The sequence below is a fragment of the Plasmodium sp. gorilla clade G2 genome (genome assembly GCF_900097015.1).
Source record: "Plasmodium sp. gorilla clade G2 genome assembly, chromosome: 14".
Taxonomy (NCBI): Eukaryota; Apicomplexa; class Aconoidasida; order Haemosporida; family Plasmodiidae; genus Plasmodium; species Plasmodium adleri (nom. inval.).
In genome coordinates, this window is record NC_041706.1 from 1,437,223 (window position 1) to 1,462,024 (window position 24,802).

The 24,802-nt window shown below is 17.5% G+C and overlaps 8 protein-coding genes across 8 annotated transcripts in view; 4 read left to right on the top strand and 4 right to left on the bottom strand.

Moving 5' to 3' along the window:
- Nucleotides 1–269: 269 nt before the first annotated feature.
- Nucleotides 270–2,573, top strand: PADL01_1437400 (pantothenate kinase, putative; the record flags this gene model as incomplete). The annotated part of the gene is made up of 1 exon (XM_028684652.1): nt 270–2,573. One exon carries the CDS (start codon nt 270–272, stop codon nt 2,571–2,573), a length of 2,304 nt encoding a protein of 767 aa, XP_028540709.1.
- A 1,737-nt stretch (nt 2,574–4,310) lies between these two features.
- Nucleotides 4,311–5,126, top strand: PADL01_1437500 (conserved Plasmodium membrane protein, unknown function; the record flags this gene model as incomplete). The annotated part of the gene is made up of 1 exon (XM_028684653.1): nt 4,311–5,126. One exon carries the CDS (start codon nt 4,311–4,313, stop codon nt 5,124–5,126), a length of 816 nt encoding a protein of 271 aa, XP_028540710.1.
- A 1,367-nt stretch (nt 5,127–6,493) lies between these two features.
- PADL01_1437600 (conserved Plasmodium protein, unknown function) lies at nt 6,494–8,254 on the top strand (the record flags this gene model as incomplete). The annotated part of the gene is made up of 1 exon (XM_028684654.1): nt 6,494–8,254. One exon carries the CDS (start codon nt 6,494–6,496, stop codon nt 8,252–8,254), a length of 1,761 nt encoding a protein of 586 aa, XP_028540711.1.
- Nucleotides 8,255–8,737: 483 nt separating this feature from the next.
- Nucleotides 8,738–11,656, bottom strand: PADL01_1437700 (succinyl-CoA ligase, putative; the record flags this gene model as incomplete). The annotated part of the gene is made up of 1 exon (XM_028684655.1): nt 8,738–11,656. One exon carries the CDS (start codon nt 11,654–11,656, stop codon nt 8,738–8,740), a length of 2,919 nt encoding a protein of 972 aa, XP_028540712.1.
- Nucleotides 11,657–13,250: 1,594 nt separating this feature from the next.
- On the bottom strand, nt 13,251–13,805 carry PADL01_1437800 (41-2 protein antigen precursor; the record flags this gene model as incomplete). Its single annotated transcript, XM_028684656.1, has 1 exon — nt 13,251–13,805. The coding sequence occupies one exon, from the start codon at nt 13,803–13,805 to the stop codon at nt 13,251–13,253; it is 555 nt and encodes a 184-aa protein (XP_028540713.1).
- A 2,262-nt stretch (nt 13,806–16,067) lies between these two features.
- Nucleotides 16,068–17,640, top strand: PADL01_1437900 (HSP40, subfamily A, putative; the record flags this gene model as incomplete). The annotated part of the gene is made up of 2 exons (XM_028684657.1): nt 16,068–16,133; nt 16,432–17,640. 2 exons carry the CDS (start codon nt 16,068–16,070, stop codon nt 17,638–17,640), a joined length of 1,275 nt encoding a protein of 424 aa, XP_028540714.1.
- A 1,793-nt stretch (nt 17,641–19,433) lies between these two features.
- Nucleotides 19,434–21,416, bottom strand: PADL01_1438000 (eukaryotic translation initiation factor eIF2A, putative; the record flags this gene model as incomplete). The annotated part of the gene is made up of 1 exon (XM_028684659.1): nt 19,434–21,416. One exon carries the CDS (start codon nt 21,414–21,416, stop codon nt 19,434–19,436), a length of 1,983 nt encoding a protein of 660 aa, XP_028540715.1.
- Nucleotides 21,417–24,256: 2,840 nt separating this feature from the next.
- PADL01_1438100 (secretory complex protein 62) overlaps nt 24,257–24,802 on the bottom strand; it is a gene marked incomplete at both ends in the record, with an annotated part of 1,624 nt that continues 1,078 nt past the window's right edge. Inside the window, 2 exons of the mRNA XM_028684660.1 lie at nt 24,257–24,361; nt 24,513–24,802. The exon at nt 24,513–24,802 is cut by the window's right edge and continues 721 nt beyond it. Of these exons, the coding sequence (XP_028540716.1) occupies nt 24,257–24,361; nt 24,513–24,802 (395 nt within the window). The remainder of the gene's footprint in view (nt 24,362–24,512) is intronic.

Sequence of the window (24,802 nt, forward strand, 5' to 3'; positions counted from 1 at the left end):
AAATTTTTAATAGATTTAGTTTTTCAAATGATATATACTTTCTTTGATTTGCAAAGGGAGTAATAATGAACATTTACGAAAAGGTTATAAATATATTTATTTTGATCTCCTTGTAAAATAAATTAATATATATGTATATATTTATATATTTATTTATTTTATTGTGTATTTTTGCTTCTTTCAAATATTTTATATAAACTCCTTTCATTTCATTTTATTTTATTAGTATTGTAATTTTTTTTTTTTTTTTTTTTGTAATATAAGAGAGTATGGGTAATACATTAGGTATTGAATGCTCTTTCAACTATGTTCATGTAACAACTGTGTTGATTAATAAAAAGTTAATAAAAGAAAGTAATAATGATAGTATATCTGAAAAAGATATACGAGAAGTAGAGGGAAAAAAATTACCTAAGAATATTAGTATTACAAGTAATGACAATAAAATAAATACGAATGTGTATTTATCTTGGTTAAAAGAAAAATACAAAAAGGAATATATTAATTCTGTAGAAGATGTATCAAAATCTGATGATTCTAATACTTGTGATGATGATTATATTAAAATGAAGAAGAATACTTTTTCTTACATTTTGGATATACAACACATTATTGATAGTGATGTTCAAATTTTTAGTTTAAAAAAGGATAGTGAAAAAAATGTACACACACATATATCCATAAATGAGTTATATAAATGTTTTCATGAAGATGATAATCTTGAAAAGAAATTTCTTAAATATCTTAATTTTGTAAAACATCACAAATTGGATAATTCTCAAATGGATAAAATACATATTCAGCATTTATATGATGATGAAATAGCTGAAATTTATTTTTGGTCCTTTAAATTAAAATATTTGGATGAATGCATATTGACATATTATAAAAAGAATATAAATAATATATTTATAAATGTGACAGGAAAAAATAAAAATCTTATAAAAAAAAAATTTCTTCAAATAACAGGTAAAAATAATATATTTCATCATAATGAAATAACGTGTATAAATAATTCAATATGTTTCCTAAAAGGGTTTATGCCAACTAATTTATATTATTTCACAAAATCTCATGAAAAAAATGAAACAGCTAGCTGTGCTAGCCAAAATGACGAAGACAATGAAAAGAAAAAAAAAAAAAAAAATTTACTATATCAATCATTCATAAATAAAGAAGACGTTAAAGAAATAAAATCATATGTAATAGTGAATATGAAACGAGCTGTTTGTTATCATTTAGTTAATGAAAAAAATTTCATAGAAAGAATAGGAACATTATATGTAGGATTTAAAACAGTTATGGGTCTTTTTTTATTAATTACAGGTAAGCCTTGCTCTCTACAAAGAATATGCCAGTTAGCGAAAAATGGAATAAATACAACTTTTGACATGACAGTTCAGGATATATACGGAACGTCTTATTCGAATGCAGGTTTATGTAAAGATTTAACGGCATCCTTTTTTGGTAATGCTCAGCATATAGAAAATGTGAAGGATATTTTTAATTCATATGATGATGAGAAAAATATTAATATAAAAGAAGAAGATGATAAATTAATGAATGTTTATGAATATGAAGTTGAAAGCTCATGTTATGAGAATGTAAGCAATTGTATGAGTACAGAAATTAGTGAATGTGAGGAAATTTTTGGAACTGAAGAATGTATTGATTCTGAGGATGAGAAGAATAACAATAATTATTATATGAATAAATATTTTTTTTTAAATAAAGATAAAACTAAGAAATTGGTAGTATCAAATAAGAATTTTAAACTGCACCATAATTGCAAAATTCCCATTTTTAATTATAATAGTGATTCTAATTGTAATTACACGAGTAGTTTTAAAATTAAAGAAAAAATATTTAAGCATAATATTGAAGAGCGAGAGAACCCAGAAGAAGGATACATACAAAAAGAAGATGATATCTTAGATATGAATGATATACATAAATTTTTCTCAATAAAAAATAGTTTAAGTGATAATGAAATAAATATACATGAATATCATCGAACAAACTACAATTTAAAAAAAAAGAAAAAAATTAAAAAATTATTTAAAAAGCAATATCTAAATGAGAATGCTAAAATGATACATAATATACATTCTTCTATTCAGAAAGAAGTTAATTCATTTATATTGAAGAATAAAAAAAATTTTTCATATAGAACAGATGATGAACAAAAAGTCAAAGAAGAATGTGAAAGTATTACCGAAAAAAATGTAAATTATGAAAAAAATAATAATAAAATGGATGGTAAAGTAAAGGATAAAACTTTAGTAAAATATAACAACAAAATATGTGATTTATCCAAATCATTATTATCAATGGCTATATTTACGACAGTTTATTTATCATATATTCATTGTAATTTATATAATGCTGATCACATATTTTTTACAGGATATAATTTTGAAGATGATGTATGCACAGAACTTTTTCAAATTATCATAAACTTTTTGTCTCATAATAGGCAAAAAATATACTTTGCAAAAATATCCAAATATATTAGTAGTTTAGGATCAGCTATAGAATTAATTAATTGGGAAGAAATTAACATAAACAATTAAAACATTATACATATATATATATATATATATATATTATGTACGCAATTTATTATTTAAATACATTACCTAAAAATATATATTTTATTATTTACATATATATATTTTTTAGGAATCATTGAAATATTTTGAATATAAATTATTTCTTAAAATTTTTTTTTTAAAGATTATAAGATTTTTATTTTGAATATTTTTTTTTATAAATTTTGTATTTATGCTTCAATGATTTATATATTATATATATATGGTAATATATATATAATATGTATATAAATATATTTATATATATATATATATATATATATATATGTAATTATATATAATAATATATATAATATAAATTATTTTATTTTCTTGCATTTTGAAAACTTTTATATGTATTTTATTTTTTATTTTTTTTATAAAAGGATCAAAAAAATTATAAAAAAAAAATAAATTTATCTAATATATATAAAATTTTAGAAATTTCAATTAATTTTCTGAATTGTCAAAATTCGATTATTTTTAGAATATATAAATAAGTTATAATATAGTTCACTTTTTGATATAAATCTTAAAATTTTAAAAGGTGGCATTAAATTTATAAATAAAATATAATAATCGAATATATAAAAAATAAAAAATGGAAGAAAAAAACAAAAAAAAAAAAAGGTAATATATTATATTTTTAAAATTTTTTATCAATGAAAAATTTATATTATTTATATTTATTGTTTAGAAAGTAATCTATGATTTATTATTTTACAATATAATTATATTATATTTAATTTGTATTTTTAAATAATAATTATTACATAACTTTCTATTTAAAAAATAACTTTATTTTTATTATATTTTATATGTTTTTATTAATTTAATTTTTTTTTTTTTTTTTTTTTTTTTTAGTTTTTATAAATTTAATATGGAAAAAAAATGAAATAGTATAATTATTACTGAAAATTTTTTTATAACAATATAACTATATTAAAATAATTACATATATAATATATTTTTCCATTTATTTATATGTCATTTTATGTATTTTTTATTTTTTTTTTTATTTTTTTGTGTATATGGAAAATAAAATATATAACAAGATATTTAAGAATATAATTATTCTGAATAAAAAGGATATAATATATTATATATATGTATATTATTTTAAATGTAAATTTTTTTTTTTTTTTTAATAAATCAACGAAAAAATAAAATAATAAAAAAAAATAAATAGTAAACCAAAAAAAAAAAAAAAAAATAAACAGATAACTCTGCAATTCTTTATTTTATTTTATTTTTTTTTTAATTTTAAAGTTTGTCACAAAACCAGAATTTTTAAAATTTACGTATTATATAAATGGTTATATGAAATACGTAAAAAAAAAGTTCAGTGAGATATTTTTATGTGTAACATTTTTTAAAGAAAATGTGTTTAATTAATTTTATAAACCTAAAAGGGGAATATATTAAAAAGAAGATTTTTTTAAAAAAGGAGTAATATATAACAAAAATAAAAAAAAAGGCAAAAAAATATATATAAGAAAAAAATTATTGTAATTAATAAATATATATATATATATATATATATATATATATATAATATCTAAGGTAATAATATATACAGAATATTCAAAGTAAAAAAGTTAGAAGACACATATCATTAAAAAGGGATATGCTAAAAAGCGAATATACCAATATAGAGGGAGAATATACTTTTTTTCATAAAATATAATATATATAAAAAAAAAAATTATAAAAATCATTATGCAAAAGGTACATACTGTAAAAATTGATAATGGAGAAAGTGATGATTATAATTCAACAAATGAATCACCAAGGAAATTAAATAATTCAACTGGTTTGTCAAAAAAGAAGAGTGGAAATATATCAAGAAAAGCTAGTTCCTTTATTTATAGAATATCAAGAAATGATAAGAAGCGTGGATCATTTTCTAGTAAAAAAGGTGAATATATTATAGAAGATGAGGATAAACCAAAAATAACATTCAGAGAATTTTTGAGTTGCCCATTAGAATATCATACGAATTTAATGGGTACAATTCTTTTTATATTTGGAAGTGCATTTTTTTTGTATCAACCTTTATATATATCAGGTTGTGTTATTTTTGCAATTGCATGTGCATTATGTTTATATAGTAATTTTATAGGAGCTATTAATAAAGAACAAAGGAAAAATAATGAATACTATGGATTCGTTCTTTATATAATAGGATGTGTTGTATTTCTATTGGGCTCAATTTATAGTTGTTTTGAAAATGATTCTTACGCAATAATATCTTATATAATTGGAAGTATATTTTTTTTATTTGGAGCTATTATGTTTTTATTTTCGATAAAATTTTCTCAAATAAAAAGAATTGATATTAATATATTAGCTGTATTCTTTTCTAATTTTATTGGAGGAATTTTATTTACTGTTGGAAGTGTATTTTTTTTTTATACTGAATTATATGATACAGCTTGTTACCTTTTTATTATAGGAAGTGTCATATTTACTTTGGGTGTATATTTCGACTACATCATTTATATAAATAATAATTTCACCTTAGATATTGTATAATTTTTATGTCTCTCCCTAAAGCAAAATATATATATATATATATATATATATATATATATTGTATATTTTTTTTTTCTTTTTTTTTATTTGTTTTATTTGTTTTAATATGGATATTTGTTTATGTTTATATTTGTTTAAGTATCAATTGTAAATATATATATAAATTTCCATATATATCTATATGGTATATATATATATATAAGTATATATTGTATACCATTTCTTACAATTCTTTGTTTTTATTACTTCATTTTTTATTTGTGTTTAGTTTGTTTTTGTCTTAAAATAATCTTAAATTTTTTATTTTTATTTTTTATATATCCTTATGGAAAAGACAAAAATAGCGCTATCCATAAATATTGTCATATATATATATATATATATAAATTTATATATATGTTTTTTTTTTTTTTTTTTTTTTTTTTTTTTTAATATAAATCATATTGCATAATATATTTTTGAAAATTATAAAAATATATGAAATCTTTATTCATATATGTATATATTTATGTTTGTTTATTTTTATATTATATTATTAATATTGTTTATGTAAACAAACATATTCTCTTCTTTTTATTTACTTATTAAAAGACTTAAATGTAAAAGATAAGAAAAAAAAAACTACTATTATTATATTAAAAACTAAAATAACATGGAAATTTTAATATTATAATTTTAAAACATTTATCAAAAAAAAAAGTAGAATTGGTTTCAATCATTATATTTAATATGTACATATAAAATATCTTATTTTGAATATAATATAATTTATTTTAATTTAATTTACTTTATTTTTTATTTTTTTTTTTTGTCAATATGTTGTATCCTTTCATTATTTTAAAAGAAACGTTCTATAAAATAAAAAAGTATATGTAAAAAATTTAGATTTTACACTTATTATAATATTTATATTTAAAGCATAAAAATTGTATATAGCATTGTAAAATCTTTCTTATTTATATATATATATGTAAGTCGTATAAAGGTTTTAATATTAGAAAAAAAAATAAAAAATATATAATCTATATAAATATTCTTTTTCAAATTATATAATAATACTTTTTAGAGATAAAAAAATATATATGTGTATAATAATTTTTTTATATATCTTTAAATATTATATTTCATATTATTCATATGATAATATATACACATAAAGTATATATATGTGTATTTCAATTGATAATTTATTAAAATGGAATATAAATATGGCTGAATTTTTTTTTTTTTTTTTTCCTTTTTGAACCTATTTAATCTTTTTATATAACATATATTTTACTGATGTGATCTTTTATAATTTTATCATTTTATAATTTTCTATATTTATTTTTTATTTTTATTATTTATTTATTTTTTTTTTTTGTTAAATGTTGTTATATAACAAAAGAATTGGAAAGATCGCTATACATGGAAGGAGAAAATGTTCTTATTGGCTATATTTTAGTTCTTATAGAAACAATAATATAATATATAAGGAATATGAAGATTTTATAAATATAGGTAAAAAAAATCCAAATGAAATAATAAATATGTTAAATAGGTTGAGTAAAGAAAAGCGGTGTGATATAGAATTGTTAAAAAATATAACAAATCATATATATGATTTTAATGAAGATTATTTTTGTCCTCAATTAATTGAAGTATTAAAAAATTATGTTAAATTAAAATATTCAGATGAGACTTTACTAGGTATATTATCTAATCGTATTGATGATTTGTTAAGTATCAATTCATGTTTAAGAACAAAAGATATGATTAATATTTATAAACAATTAAATTTTCATCATCCTGTTGTTAAAGATCCTTTACTTACACAGTTTAATAATAATATAAATAATTATAAAAATGAAATGATCGAAATAGTAAGAAATTTATCTTATTTATATATAGATAATGATTTATGTGAACATATTTTTAATCATATAATAATAAATTATGATTATTATCATAAAGATATATTTAGTATCTTTGAAGGTGTGAGTAGATTTGATTATAATCATAATGAATCATTTATACAACTTATATTAAAAAAAAAAATAAAAGAATTAGAAGAACAAAATATATGTTGTAATATGAAAGACTTTTTAAAATTTCTTAGTGCATCTCAAAGGTTAGGTTTAAATAATAATACATATTTACACAATGAATTTGAAAAAAAGATTAATCATATCAAAAATATTTCACCCAATAATATTTCTTATATATTATTATTAATGCTTTCAACAAAATATAGAAATGATGCCTTATTTGAATTAATAATTATGAATATAGAAAATTATGTAAATAATCAAAAGGATAACAATGAAGTAATAAATGAAAATATAACCAATATATATTATAATCATATTTCTGAAGATAAATATAAAAATAATAAATCAAAATTGAGTGTATCTAACGAAATAAATGGAGATAATAATAAAAATATTTTAAATAACAAAAATGATATAGATAGTACTAACCAACATATTCATCATAATAATGTTTGTAATAATTATATATTAAATTATTTACCCTTTCATTTACTTCTTCTAATTTTATTAAATTATGATAATAAAAATATATTATTATATCTATTAAATATATGTATAAATGAATATACATATTTATATAATACATCTAATTTAATCAAATTATTATATTCGAATACACTTCTTATGTTACCAAGTAAAATGAAAAAATATCAAGATAGAGAAAAGATTAATCTCGAAAAAAATGTATTACATATCTTTTCAGCTCTTCAAAATATATATCAAAGTTGTAATATAAATGATTATAAAATTTTATATCAGTGTTATTTATTTCATAAAAATTTAATACAAAATAATGATACACTTAAATATGTCTATAAAGATTTTTTAAATAAAGAATGTTTTACTACCTTACCATCTTCATATTCAAAATTGAAATTTGAAGAAATGGAAGTAATTAGATATGCCAGTATGTCCTTTCTAAAAAATAAAAATGGTCATATATCTTATTATTTGAATAAAAATGATTTCTATTCTTCGAATCATAATAATTATGATAATGCATTATTAAGTGTGAAATTTAAAGTGGAATTATTAAGGATGCATTTTGATAGAAATGAATTCAACGTTATATATAATTCAGAAAAAATGAAAATTTAACATCATAACAAAATAAAAAGAAATAATTATATATATATGTATATATGTATATGTATTTATAGTTCAAATATTTTTTTATCTAAAATTATTAATTTTATTTAACCTGTGATATACACATAGGAATGTTGTTTTTTATTTTTTAATTTTTTTTAGTTTATATTTTTATGAGTAATGCTTACTCAAACGTATATGTTACATTATTAAATATGCAAAGACAATTCTAAAAATTTTATAAAATTCTTTTTAATTAAATAATATTTTGCCATAAAATAAACATAAACATATATATATATATACACATATAATTTAAATTTCTAATATATGTATTTTTTTTTATATATATTCAAATTTTTTTTTTTTTAAAAAAGAAACGTATATATTTTGTATTAATATATATATATTTATATATGTGCAACATTTTTAAACACATAAGGTGAATATATATTCTATATTTAATTAAAATAATAACAAATGTAAGAATTATTAATTGTTGCTTTTATAGCAAGCTACATCCTTATATGTATGTTCCAAATTGTACCTCATGGATTGTAAATCTTGGATATATGGAGAATTAGTTTTTAAATAAACATAATTATTTTTGTTATTTTGTTTCTTTGAAAGTTTATTTAATTTTTGTATTAAGATATAAAAAGTGGAATTATCTTTTGCATAAATATAACAATGATTATTTTCATTTCTTTTTTCAATTTTGATTAATCCATTAACTTGTTTCTTATTAAAATACAAAATTACATTATATAAATCATAATCACAATTACATAATTCATAAGAAAATAATTCTGATTTTATACTATCAATATCAGTATAAAAAAAAGTGTTGTTATGTAATTCTTTGTAATTATCTATACAAAATTTATGAATAAGTTTAAAGTCATATGGATGAATACATCTAGTTATAGAATCAATTTTATCTAAACTACAATTTAGGATTGTGTCATTTATTATATTATTTGATACATTTATATTATTACTACCTGCCAAAATATTACTATCATTTTTTGTATCATTAAAGGATATAAAATCAATAGGATATATTTTAGAAAATGTATCATAATAAATATTTTCTTCTTTATCACTGATATTATTTTTTCTTAATGTAAATCGTGCATCTAGTGCAATAATTTTATCGCCAGATACATATAATGGGTTAATATCACATTCATTAATATATGGTAAAAGATCTAATATTAATTCTGAAAATTTAACAATGGTTGTTATAAGTTTTGACATGTCACATTTTCTAAAGCGAGAATAATTTCCTGCTAATGCTTTATAAATTTTTGTATTTTTAATAGTATGATGTGTATATGAAAAATTAAGAGGTGGTATTAACAAAACACTATCTTTAAATATTTCTACATATGAACCTCCAGATCCAAATAATAAAACAGGTCCAAAATTATTATCATAGTAATAACCTAATATAACTTCTATACCATCATTTATATTTACCATATCTTGAATTGTTACACCTTTGAAGTCTTTTTCTAATTTATGTGCCTTAACATTATTATATATTATATTATAAGACTCAATTAATTCTTCCTTATTATTAATATTTAATATAACTCCACCTATATCCTTTTTATGAGTTATTTTATCTGAATATATTTTCATAGCACATGGAAATGTAAAATTGTCATTGTTTTTAATATCATCTACATTTTCAAATATTCTAGTTTGTACTATTGGAATATCATAATTTTCTAATATAATTTTCGAATCAAATTCATTTAAAATATAATTTTTATTTTGTATAGCTTTTTTTATAATATCAATGGATTTTTTTCTTTTTTCAGACATTTGTATATCCCTTTTATTTTTCATATAATAATATTCTTCTATTAATTTGTTAAGATAATGATTTTCTACTGTGTTAGATAAACAATCTGGTATCTCTTGATAGATTCCTTGTATATGCATAATATTTTTATATAATTTTAATAAATTTTGAACTGAATGTTCAGGATGTACAAATGTTGGAATATAATTTTTATTTAACACATTTGCTGATTCTTCTAATGCTGTACCACCAAGATAATTACATAAAATTAATCTTCCTTCTTCATTAGCTTCTTTTTTAAGATTAATAATTTCATTGGCTGTATCCAACGGTTCAGTTACACTTTGTGGTGATAATAGAACTATAATATTTTTATATTGCTTATCTTTTATTATAGCATTTATAGTTTTTTTATATAATACTGGTGATGCATCTCCAAGTATATCTATTGGATTTGCTTTACTCCAAGAATCTGGTAAAAAGCTATTTAAATCATTTTTTAAATTATCGTTTAAGTTACTTAATACCCCATCATTTTTTATAATATTGTCAACTAATAAGACACCTGGACCACCTGCATTTGTAACTACACATACTTCATTAGTTTCTGGGTATTTTGAAGAATTTAAGACTTTACACATATTAAATAATTCTTCAAAATTGTCAACTACAAGGACACCTAACTTTTTCATGGTTGCATAAAATATTTCATAATTACCAACCATAGAACCAGTATGCGAAATAGCTGCTTCAGCTGCTTTGGCTGTTTTCCCACTTTTTAGAAGAATTATAGGTTTATATAAGCAAACTTTTTTACATACTGCAACAAATCTGTTCATATCTCCAATAGATTCTACATATAATAAAATATATTTCGTGTTCACATCATAAAATAGATATTCTACTAATTCATAAAATTGAACATCACACATTGATCCAACTGATATGAAATGAGAAAATCCAATATTATGTTGAAGTGATAAATCTAAAGCAGCTGAACAAATAGCTCCACTTTGTGATAATAAAGAAAAATGTCCTTTTAATATATCATTACTTGCAAAGGAGGCATTCATATTATGATAAGAATGAATTATACCTAAGCAGTTTGGTCCTATTATTCTCATATTATTAGTTTTGCCTATATTAATAATTTCATTTTCTAAATGTAACCCTTCTGCTCCTGTTTCTTTAAATCCGGCTGTTATTATAACAACACCACGAACATTTTTAATTTTTAATTCATGCATAACATTTACAACATGATTTCTGGGTACTGCTATAACAGCTAAATCAACACTATCCTCTTTTATATCTTTTAAACTTTTATAACTCTGTCTATTATAAATCTTACTACCTTTAGAATTTATAAAATATAACTTATAATTTGATTCACCTTTTATTAGGTTATCTACAATAGAATTACCAACAGACCCTTTTCTTTCAGTGGCACCAATAATTCCAATACTCCTAGGTTTGAAAATATAATCCAAGCTATTTTTAAAATAAGAGTTATGTTGTACATTCTTGTTGTATCCCACCCATACGTTGTAATAATTTTTTATTATCAGAAATGTAGAGTTTGTTCTTTTACCAATCATTTTTATTAGTGATAAGTATATAACAAAAAGGAAAAATTAAATAAACACAAATATATATATATATATATATATATTATATTAATGGTACAGTAATATAAATGATAATAAATTTAGTGGGGTAAAAAAAAAAAAAAAAAAATATTTTTAGGGTTAGGAATATTTCAACAAATTATTAACATTTTTTTAGGGCATACATAAAATATATATATATATATATATTATCCTTTTTTTTAAATTAAAATTTTATAATAATACATATAAAATAATTCAAGAAAAGGATAATACACCACTAACTCTTAAATATTTTCTGATGTATGCCAAATGTTTTTTATGGTTGCATTTAATTTGATCATTATATTATTTTGAAAGCTATAGTATTCTCTTTATTTTCTTATTAACATGTTAAAAGTATAGGTATATAACAAATCTTATATTTATTATTCTTTTTATATTATTGATATATTTATAAAAGGAATATATTTATTGTTTTATTTTTTTTTATTTCATTTTTTATTTTTTTCGATTAAAAAAAAAAAAAAAAAAAAATTCCAAAGTGTAAAATCGGTAAATTAAATTTTGGAAAAAAAAAAAAAAGAAAATAAAATGAATAGGAAATATATAATGAATATTTGAATTTATTGGAAATATTAAGATTGTTCATTTATTAAAATTTAAGAAGAAATAAAGGAAAAAAAAAATATATTATCTATATGTATATATATATATATATATATATATATATATATAAAGTATCCTCATATATTATTTAATTTTTTTATTAACATTTAATTTTTATTTTTGGACACATCGAAAAAATTTGGAATATGTAAAAGAATGTTATAAAAAGAAAAAAAAAGAGGACATATGTATTTAAAAATAAAAACAAAAAAGGAAAATTATATATTATACATGCATTGATGGAACACTTTTTAATGTTAAAATAAATAAAAAAAAAATGTATATTCAAAATTATTAATATATGAGACATTTTATTTTTTCGTTTTCTGAAAGTCTTATGTATGATATATGAAAAAATAAAAAATTCCAACATTGTATTTAAAATATTGGTAAGGAGTATGTCCTTCTATATATGTAAATATATATTGTTTTAAAATAATATAATATCTCTATACAACTTAAAAAAAAAAAAAAAAAAAAAAAAAAAATCATAACCAAGTATATTATATATATATATATATATATATGTTTTGTTATTATTTCATGTGAAATTTATGGAACCATTAATTTCCTTGTATTAAAATAATCATGTCTTCATTTATTAATTCTTATAGATTTAAAATCTTAAAAAAAGTTTAATTAAATATAAATATATATAAATATACATAAATATGTTTGTACAAAAAAAAAAAAAAAAAAAAAAAACAAGTGTATATATATTTTATCAGTAATTTTGTTAAATAATTCATACTATAAGGATATATAATATATAAATAATAATAACAAAAAAAAATAAAAATAAATTATATACATATATATATATATATATATATTTATAATTTATTCCTTATAAATTTTCTGACATTTTATACAACATGTATTTATATATATATTTTGTCAGTCTTATAAAAAATGTCTAGTGGTTTTTTTCTCTTTCTACTACTTCAGGATAAAATTTAATAAAAATAGTAGTGTTATAATTATCATCGCCTTCATAAATAGTGTGAGCTGTAACGTCTGCTTGAAATTCTGAACTACAGAGGAAGCCTTCAACAATACCTGCAGCAAAAGCAGCACAATTAATATTTCCATAATCTTTTGGTACATTTATAAATTTATTTAATAAAATATTTTTATCACATATCATATATTCATAAATACTATCTTGAGATTTAAGTAAATCAGATGAATGTTGAAATAAATATTTCCATACATGTTTAGATATAAAAGTTAAAATATTAATTATATTTATGCTTCTTTTCATTTTATTCTTATATGTTAAATATTCATTTAATTTATAACCTACACGTAAACCCATTTCATGTAAACAATCTTCTATTCGATATCCTCTTTTACTTTTATATAAACAATATTGTACCATTTCACTAAAAAGGATACTAAAAGCGCTTAAACTAACATCCTGCTTTATCTTATTTAATTCTTTCTCTATAGAGCTTTTTGATTTATCCATATTTAAAACATATGTATTATAAATAAAGATATATATATATATATATGTATTCTTGTAAATATTTTATTTTATTTATATTTTTTAATAAGGGAAAATATCAACATTACCACTTATAATAATTCACCTAAGCACAAAATTTTTATTATTTTTATCAAAATATAAATAAATATATATATATATATATATATATATATATATATTTGATTACTCACATTATATGTTTATAAAACTTATAAATTGTAAAAAAAAAAAAAATTATTTACATATTATATTCATAATATTTTTATTACTTAATTTTATCCACAATAATATTATACGTCTATTAAAATTTTGTAAACACAAAAATAAGGAATTATATTTTTTGGATTATTATAAAAAGTGTTTCATTTGATATAAAATAAACTTTAAATAACTATCCCCTTGAATTTAATTCCATTCAAAAGATTGAACATGTAAAAAAGAAAAAATTAAAACAAAAAAATATGAATTTATTTTTAATAAATTATGGAATAAATGTATATATATATATATATTATATATATATTAAGAACACACAGTACTTGTGTATCCAATTATTATATATATACTTATAGATGTATTAATATAAAGGAGAAGAATTATTTATAAAATTTTTAAGTATGATATTCAATTTGTAAAAATTATATATATATATTATAAGCATTAAATAATAACTTTTTTCTTTATTTTTTTCCTTGTTTTTTTTTTTTTTTTTTTATTTGTCCTATATATAAGAAAAAATAGATAATATAAAAAAATAAAAATATATGTGTAAATTTATACAATAAATTTAATACTTTTTTTTTTTTTCCCCTTTTAAAAATTATAACCACCTTTTGTCGTAACAAAAAAAATATATATTATATATATATTACTTGTATAATTTTTTTTTTTTTTTTTTATTTTTTTTTTTTTTACTAAGAAAAAACAAATAACGTTTTAACAAAAATGTTCCTTAAAAAAAAGAACATATAATAAATTTTAATTAAAAAAAAAAAAAAAAAAAAAAAAAAAAGAGTCTATATTTGTATCTATTTAAAAATATTTATTAAAGACATAAAATATATTATTATTTGATCATATATATTTTTTCTTATATATTTTCAATATATTTATCCATATACCCACAGATAATATTATATATATATACAAGTATTTTTTTTTTTTTTTTATATTATATATATATATAATATAATATGTAATTATATCAAAATAATAACATAATGATTATTTTATAAATACATTTTTAAAAAAATTAAAAAGTAATAATAAAAAAAATTAAACAACTAAATAAAAATATAAAAAGATAAAAAAACATAGAAACTTATTTATTATTATGTAAAATTCTTTTACTATTTTTTTTTTATATTTTTTAACCTCTTAAAAAAATAAATAAAATAAAGCCCAAAATATTATAAATAAATATATATATAATAATATATAATATATAAATATATATTATTACCTATATTATATATATAAAATATTTGTATCGTCAAGAAAGGAAAAACATAAGAGATATAAGTTTATTATCATTATATATATATATATTTACAAAATTGCAATACATATTTTTATTATTATTTATAATAAATTATAACATTGTAGTATTACATATATAATATATATATATATATATATATATATATATATATATTATATTATAACTTTATATATGTATAATTATAAATACTTTTATGTAACATGCGTTCATCATAATGAAAAACATTATTTATATATATATATTTAAATATATATAATATTATAATGTACTATATTATATGAATTACATAATATTTAAAAAAAAAATTAAATTAAATATCAGGGGAAAAATATGTTATGCAAAATATATAAAATAATAAAACATATAAATGAAATATTTTTTATATATTAATTTATTTATATATTGAAATATTTATTATATAAATATATACTATATATATATATTTATTTATATGTAACATTCATTATTATATAAAAAAAAAAAAAAAAATAATAATAAAAAAAGAGAACATAAGGAAAAAAATATAAAAATAAATTATATATATTTAATATATATATATAAATAAAGAAGTATTTACTTTTAATTATATAAAAAACACAAACACAAATATAATTTTACTGTTTATCTCATATTAATAAACTAATTAATATTTATATATTTTCTTGTAGAACATTCACGACAAATAATTAATAAAATATATATCTATAAAAAACTATATAATTAAAGAATTATAATTAAAAATGTTTTTCTCATCAGGTTTTCCATTTGACTCTATGGGTGGTCAACAAGCCCGTAGAAAAAGAGAAGTAAGAAAAAATAAAAAATATATTAATTTTATATAGAATAATTAAATGTAGCCTTTTTATTATACATACATATATATAAATATATATATATATATATATATATATATATATAAAGAGAAAGAAATTATTACCTTAATATAAATTTATTAATAAAAATAATAAAAAATATATATTAAAATTATGTGTATGTAAAATATGTTTATATAATATGTAATACATGATAACATTAAATAAATATATATATATATATATATATATATATATATTTATTTATTTATTTTTTATTTTTTTGTTATAGGTTAATAATAACAAATATTACGAGGTTTTGAATTTAAAAAAAAATTGTACTACTGACGAAGTAAAAAAAGCATACCGTAAGCTAGCTATTATTCATCATCCAGATAAAGGAGGTGATCCAGAAAAGTTCAAAGAAATATCAAGGGCTTATGAAGTATTATCAGATGAAGAAAAAAGGAAATTGTATGATGAGTATGGTGAAGAAGGTTTAGAAAATGGAGAACAACCAGCTGATGCAACTGATTTATTTGACTTTATATTAAATGCTGGAAAAGGAAAGAAAAAGAGAGGTGAAGATATTGTGAGTGAAGTAAAAGTAACACTTGAACAATTATATAATGGAGCAACAAAAAAGCTAGCTATAAGCAAAGATATTATATGTACCAATTGTGAAGGTCATGGTGGTCCAAAAGATGCTAAAGTAGATTGTAAACAATGTAATGGAAGAGGAACTAAAACATACATGAGATATCATTCAAGTGTTTTACATCAAACTGAAGTAACATGTAATGGATGTAGAGGAAAAGGTAAAATATTTAATGAAAAAGATAAGTGTACTAATTGTAAAGGTTTGTGTGTATTAAAAACAAGAAAAATTATTGAAGTATATATTCCAAAAGGTGCCCCAAATAAACACAAAATAGTTTTTAATGGAGAAGCTGATGAAAAACCAAATGTTATTACTGGAAATTTAGTTGTTATATTAAATGAAAAACAACATCCTGTATTTAGAAGAGAAGGAATTGATTTATTTATGAATTACAAAATTTCATTATATGAATCTTTAACAGGTTTTGTTGCAGAAGTTACACATCTTGATGAAAGAAAAATATTAGTAAATTGTACAAATTGTGGTTTTATAAGACATGGAGATATTAGAGAAGTACTCGATGAAGGTATGCCAACATATAAAGATCCATTCAAAAAAGGAAATTTATATATTACATTTGAGGTTGAATATCCAATGGATTTAATTATAACAAATGAAAACAAAGAATTTTTGAAAATCTTAAAAAAACAAAATGAAGTTGAAAAAAAATATGACTTAGAAAATAGTGAACTAGAAGTTGTTACATGCTCACCTGTTGATAAAGAATATATTAAGGTTAGAGTTACCAAACAACAACAACAACAGCAACAAGAAGCATATGATGATGAAGATCATCAACCAGAAATGGAAGGTGGAAGAGTAGCTTGTGCTCAACAATAAAAGAAGTATAAAAAAAAAAAATAAAATAATAAATAATAAATAAAAAATAATAAATAAAAAATTAAAAATGATTTATCATATTTGTGAATGTAATTTTTCAAAAAAAAAAAAAAAAAAAGAGAAAAAAAAAAAAAAAAAAAAAAAAAAAAAAAAAATGAACACATAAAATAAATAAAATATAGATATGTTTATATTTTCATCAATTTTATAAGAAATATTAATAATAAAAATTGTTAGAAAAGGAAATATATTGTGTGTGTGTGTGTGAAATAAAATACGAAATTTATTAAATGTTATAATTTTTGTCCTAAAAATAAAATTTCAATTACTTCGAATCAAAATATATATAAATATAAAACATTATATATATATATATATTAATGGTATCATAGATAAATAATAAATAAACATATTTAATTCCATCCATTATACTGATATACAAAAAAATGTTGTATTGTACAAAAATATATATAATATTATACCATAACATATTTAAACACCTATATATATTTTATAGATATAAAAATTATTAGTATTTCCTTTTCACATTTATCAATATATATTTCTATTCATATATTTTTATTATTTAATAAAATTAATATATAAGATAAATATCATATATATATATATATATATATATATATATATATATATATATTATACAGATTAATTATTTATATTAAATGTTCAATTTTTTTTTTTTTTTTTTTTTTTTTTTTTTATTTTTTTTTTTTTTTTTTGGTTTCTTTTTTACATAACAAATTATTTTGTGGCTTCAATGCTAATTTATGTACATATATATATAATTTATATATATATGTATAAATACATATATCTATATTTGTGTATATGTGTTATATTATTATATGTATTTAAAAATATATTTTTTCTTTTTAGATATATATAATAATATATTTAAAAACTTTGAAAAATAAAAAAAAAAAAAACTGATATAATTAAAAAAGGGAAAAAAAAATATGTGCTTTTTCAAATAAATACATTTGTTATAATAAAAAATTGTCTAAAAGTATATATATAGATATATTATTATATGTAAATATTTTTATTTCTAAATTTTGAAAAAATATGAAAATTCGCCTTTTTTCTCTTTTTCTTTATGAAATTTAAAAGATATATAATAACTGATATTATTAATGTAGGATTAAAATTTATAATTTTATATAATTATAAAAATAGTATTTTTTTTTTTTTTTTTTATGAAATTTATACTTGAGGAGTTATAATTTCATTATCATTTAACATTACATATATTAATAATTATATATATATATATATATATATCATTGTAATTGTGAGTGTAAATATAATAAAAATAAAATATTATTTTAAAAAAAAAAAAAGGGATATATATGTTGATCTATAATTTTTTTCTAACTATTTTAAGGAAATCATATTTATATATAATCTGATGTTTTTTTTTTTTTTTTTTTTTTAAATAAAGTTAAGAAAACGAAACAAATTATATTATTCTTTTTAATTAAAAAAATTAAAAAAAATTAAATGATATTTTTAAGTTATAAAATAAAAAATGGTAATTTTTTTTTTTTTATCATATACATTATTTTTTTTATTATTATTTTTTAAAAATAAATTTATATTTTTAATAAAAATAATGCATATGGTAAAAAAAATAAAAATAAAATATGTTAAATTTTGAGGTTTAAATATAAACATAAACATAAGATGATTAAATATATATATATATACATATTATGAATGAATATGGAATAATATATGTATACAAAAACATGTATGTATATATATATATTATTTTAGAATGTCTCTCTCTTTTGTTTACTTTTTGAACTTCTTTTTTTTTTTTTCTTTTTATTATAATTTTTGCTTTCATTAACAAAATTACATCCAGGAGGTAAAGAAGATTTTTCCCTATCTGGAAGTTTTGAAGATAGATATCCATTTAAGTTAACTAGACCTGTAGATCTTGGTGCTCTATATATGCCTGTTTTTTTGGAATCAATACCTAGTTGTTTATTAATATATGGTTGTAAAGTTGTATGCTCTAAATTGATATCTATAGGTTCCTCTGGTTCTTGGAATTTAATTTTATTAAATGGTAAAATGATAACATTATATAATTCTTCAAAATTAATTCTACTAACAATTAAACCATTATATTTAAATATTTTTAAATTATTATCAACTCTTAATCTTGGATGTGTTGTAGCTGTTAAGAAATGTTTCCCATCATTAAAAAATTCACATATGACTGCACATGATGATTTCGTTTTTGTTATTTCTTTTTTTGTTGAGGTATTCCAAATAGATATATCTCCACTTAAGTTTCCAAATCCTCCTGTTAATAATAATTTTTCATTATAATTTAATTTGAGTGTATTAAATTTATGTCTTCCATATGAATGTGAGACATTTCCATTTTTATCATGTAGAACAATTTCTGCTGGAATTTCACCTTTACATACATAGAACTTATTTTGATTATTTGACCATATAGTATCATATATTAATCCTTTATTTGTCATAACATTTACATCCTTTAATGTTACTGTATCAATAAAATATAAATTGCTTGAACCATAATAAGATTGCTTTTCTTTGTCTACTTGTGTATGTATTTGTAATAATAATGAACTTCCATTTTTATTCCACTTAAGTTTTATTTCATCTGAATTAAAAAAGTTTTTTGAATATATATGTTTATTTAAATTATCAATATGGAATATTTTAAAAATAGATGGATTTCCTTTACTTCCTTGTTCATATGTAGCTATTAATATTCCTTTTTTATTATTTAATTCGGGTGATATATCAAAAAATTCCAGATTATCTAATTTCAATTTATTCACGGTACTACTAAAATTATTATCCTTATAAATATATACTTGGTTATTAATTAGACAAGTGCATATAGATTCGCTATCACTCCATTTGAAGAAAGGCCAGTTTTTGTTGCTATAACTTTTTAGTGTAAGTTCTATAATTAGGTTTTCATTATATATAATATTACCATTACTTGATTCGTTATTATTATTATTATTATTATTGTTATTACTATTATTATTATTATTATTATGATCATTATTCAGGTTAATATTTTTCTTTTCTTCTTCATAATTATCATTTTCTTCACCCTTTACATTTTCACAATCTGTATTCTTTTTATCTTTCTTTTTTTTTTTCTTAGCGGATTTTACATTAATTTTATATACATACAAATTCGTATTGGTAATATCAGGCTTGTATTGACAATGTAAAACAATGTAGTTATCTCTAGGACTAGTAATAATTCTTTTAATCTGTGTTTTTGTTTTTATACATGTCACATTTTTATTTTCACTTTTTATATCAATAATTTCTGCTACATTTAAATTACTTTTTCTTACAAGAATAATTTTTTTATAGTCATTGGTACATGTTGCCAGTTCAACATCATCGAATTCCTTATATATTTTAATACCACGATTTAAAACAAAATCATTATTAAATTTATTTGTAGATTTTTTTATCTGATTCGTAATTTTTGTATTACTATTTATTAAATTATTATTTCGTATATGATTCAAATCATTTTTTTTTTCATCATTTGTTATAGGAACTGTTGTATGTTCATTTATTTTATTTTTCTCATCCTCCTCTTCACATCTTTTTATTTCATCATTAATATCATCTACAATATTCTTACTTAAATCCACATCATATTCATAAATGGTCACTTTATTTTTACTAAATGCTAAGAAATATAAATTATTATTGTTTTCATTATTATCTGGTATCATTATATCCCTTCCTTTATTTAAAACTTTTTTTTTTTTTTTTTTTTTTTTTTTTTTTATTATTGTTTAATATACAATAGTGTTAAATTACAAATAACATATCAAATGAACATTAACAAATATAAAATATATACATATTTATATATATATATATATATATATTTTATAACTCTTGAGATATCGTTAATGACTTATAAATACATAAATAAATAAACATATATATTATATATATAACTTTGAGATCCACTATTTGATTAATTCAAATATATAAATATATATACATTATATTTGTTATTTTATTTTTTTAATAAAACGCTTGAATATAAAAATAAAATATATTCATATAAGCATATTAAAGGTATACAAAAATACATACAATATTATATATATATAAATATATATTCATATATTTTTCACATAATGTATTATATATATATATATATATATATATATATATATATATTAGATTAAATGGAAATAATAATAAAAGAAACCCTTATTTCTATTAATTATTATTAGAATTATCTATGAATATATAAATATATATATAGATAAAAACAAAAATTATAATATTATAATATATATAAAATTTAATTTTCTCTTATATATAAAATAATAATAGTATTTCTATTTTTTTATATATTTATTTATTTTATTCGTTTATATATATATAATATATATTTTTTACAAGTGGTATAATTAATCTTTTTCATTTTTTAAAATAAATTTCAATAATTCAAATTAAAAATAATAACACATTATTATATTTATATTAAAATAGATGCTTATATTATTATTGTTTATTTATAAATATTTTACTATTATATACAATTCAACTTATATATATATATATATATATATATATATATATATTTATAATATATAATAATATATTACATATATATAATATTTATATAGATATTATAAATTTTGATTATAATGATTTTTATTTTTTTTTTAGGTAAAGAGAAAAAATAAATTATACAAATAAATATATATATATATATATATATATATATATGATATATATATTTTATATTTTTTTTTATGTATATATAGGAAACAAAAAAAAAAATTTAATGCATACATACATTATATATATATTGATATATTATATTATGTATGTAAACAGAAATTTTAAGAATTAAAAAATTGAGGGATTCCATTTTAAATTAAAAAGAAAAAAAAAAAAAATTCTTATATTAAAAAATATGTATATATATATATATATATAATATATGAATTTAATATATATATATATATATATATATATATATATATGTATAATATATCTATTATTTAGAATAAAAACATAATATATATGAAAAGAAGGATAAAAGGTTTTTACTTATATTACATATATTATATATATATATATATATATATATAATTATATTTATATTTCATTGCAATAAATATTTATTATATATAAATATTATTATATAATAATTTCTGTTAGGAAAAAAAACGATGAAGAAAGAATAACCAACTTGTTATTTTATTTTTCTTTTCTTTTCTTTTATAATATATATTGTATAAATAATTTAAAGAAAAATTATACATATTAATATATATATATATATTATTTTTCTTTTAATATTATATATTTTAATTTATTGTTTTTCACTTTGATTTTTTATATATATTTTATATTATTTTGTAACTATAGTATATATTATATTTATAAAATAAAAGGATAAATTTAGATACCATAATATACATTATAATGATATGTAGATGCTTGTATTTATTTTCTACCTCTTGAACAAATTTAGAATTAATTTTATTTTCTTTACAATTTTTTTTCCATATCAAATTAAATGTTATGATAAATTTAGTAAAAAAATTTTTTTTTTTTTTTGACGTATAAATTAATATAATGAAATTTGTTCTTATTTGTAAAACTATTTAAATGTATCTTTTAATATAAAAACACTGGTCATTTTAAATAATTTCTTCTTTTATTATATATATATAATATATATATATATATATATAGAAATATATATGATAATATATTAATTATAAATCTTAGTGTGTAGAATGTTAGCAACCTTTAGCTATACTATTTTACCTTATCCTTTTCATAATTTATTATTAAATAAAATGTCTATTACTTTAATAAGGGCATCCTCCTTTCGCCCCCCAAAAATAAAGAAAAAAAATTAAATAAATTTACTTATTTTTATAAACAAATGGAATACATATATATATATATATATATATATTATAGCTAATCATTTTAATTATTTTCCTTTATTTTTTTAATAAAAGTATATGTTGTTTTCACATTTTAATTTTAATTATGTCTTATAAGAATGTACTTATCCATATATTTAAAGTATAATTTTCTTGAATGATATAAATAAACCATTTGTTATTTCTCCTTTTTCCTTTTTCTTTTATTTTTTTTCCATTTTTTTTATTATTTTAAAATACCAAAAATTAACCTTTATAAAAATTTATTTAAAAAAAAAAGAATATATATATATATAATATAATATAAAAAAAATGACATTCAAAATAAAATGAAAAAAACAAGTGGAATAACAAAAATATAAAAAAAAAAAAAAAAAAAAAAAAAAAACAAATATGAATGAAGTTATTAATTCTTAATAATTAATCCGTAAGGTTTGATGATAAAAAAAAAAAAAATTGAATAATAATAAAATGTCATTTTATAAAATCAATGGAATATATATATAATATATATATATATATATATATATATATATCTTTGTGTATGTATATATTATATATGTATAATAACATTCCTTAAATTATTTATACATTTAAGAAATATGTTATATATAATTCAAAATATTAATATATTTAATATAATATTAATTGTCTGATTTATCAAAACATGCTTCTTTATGTGCTTCATCCAGAACAGCCTTTGTAACTTTGGAGCATTTTTTTTTGTAGCAATCTGACTTAATAACTTTCTATAAAATTAAAGAAAAAAATATATAAATTAATAAATACACACATATGTATATATATATATATATATATATATAATAATGTTCATATATGTAATAACGATTAATACAATATAAAAATGAAAACACTAATATTTTGTTATAATATATTTACCTCCATGCATTCACATTTTAAGAAGCATTTTCTAACTAATTCTTCAAAACTTGTAAATCCACATTTTTTTAAGCAATCATAATTTTCTTCATTTTCATCATAAACAGTATCATCATCATCTACATTTCCTTCAAAGGTTGCTTTTGAATCAATAGATTTATACATTGAAACATTTTCAGGAGAGGCAGCTAATTTCTTATTACCCCATTCAATAATATCAATATATGATTGTGTAGCAAAATTACGTATATCTGCAATGGAATGAGTTTTACCTAATTGTTGTATAGCTA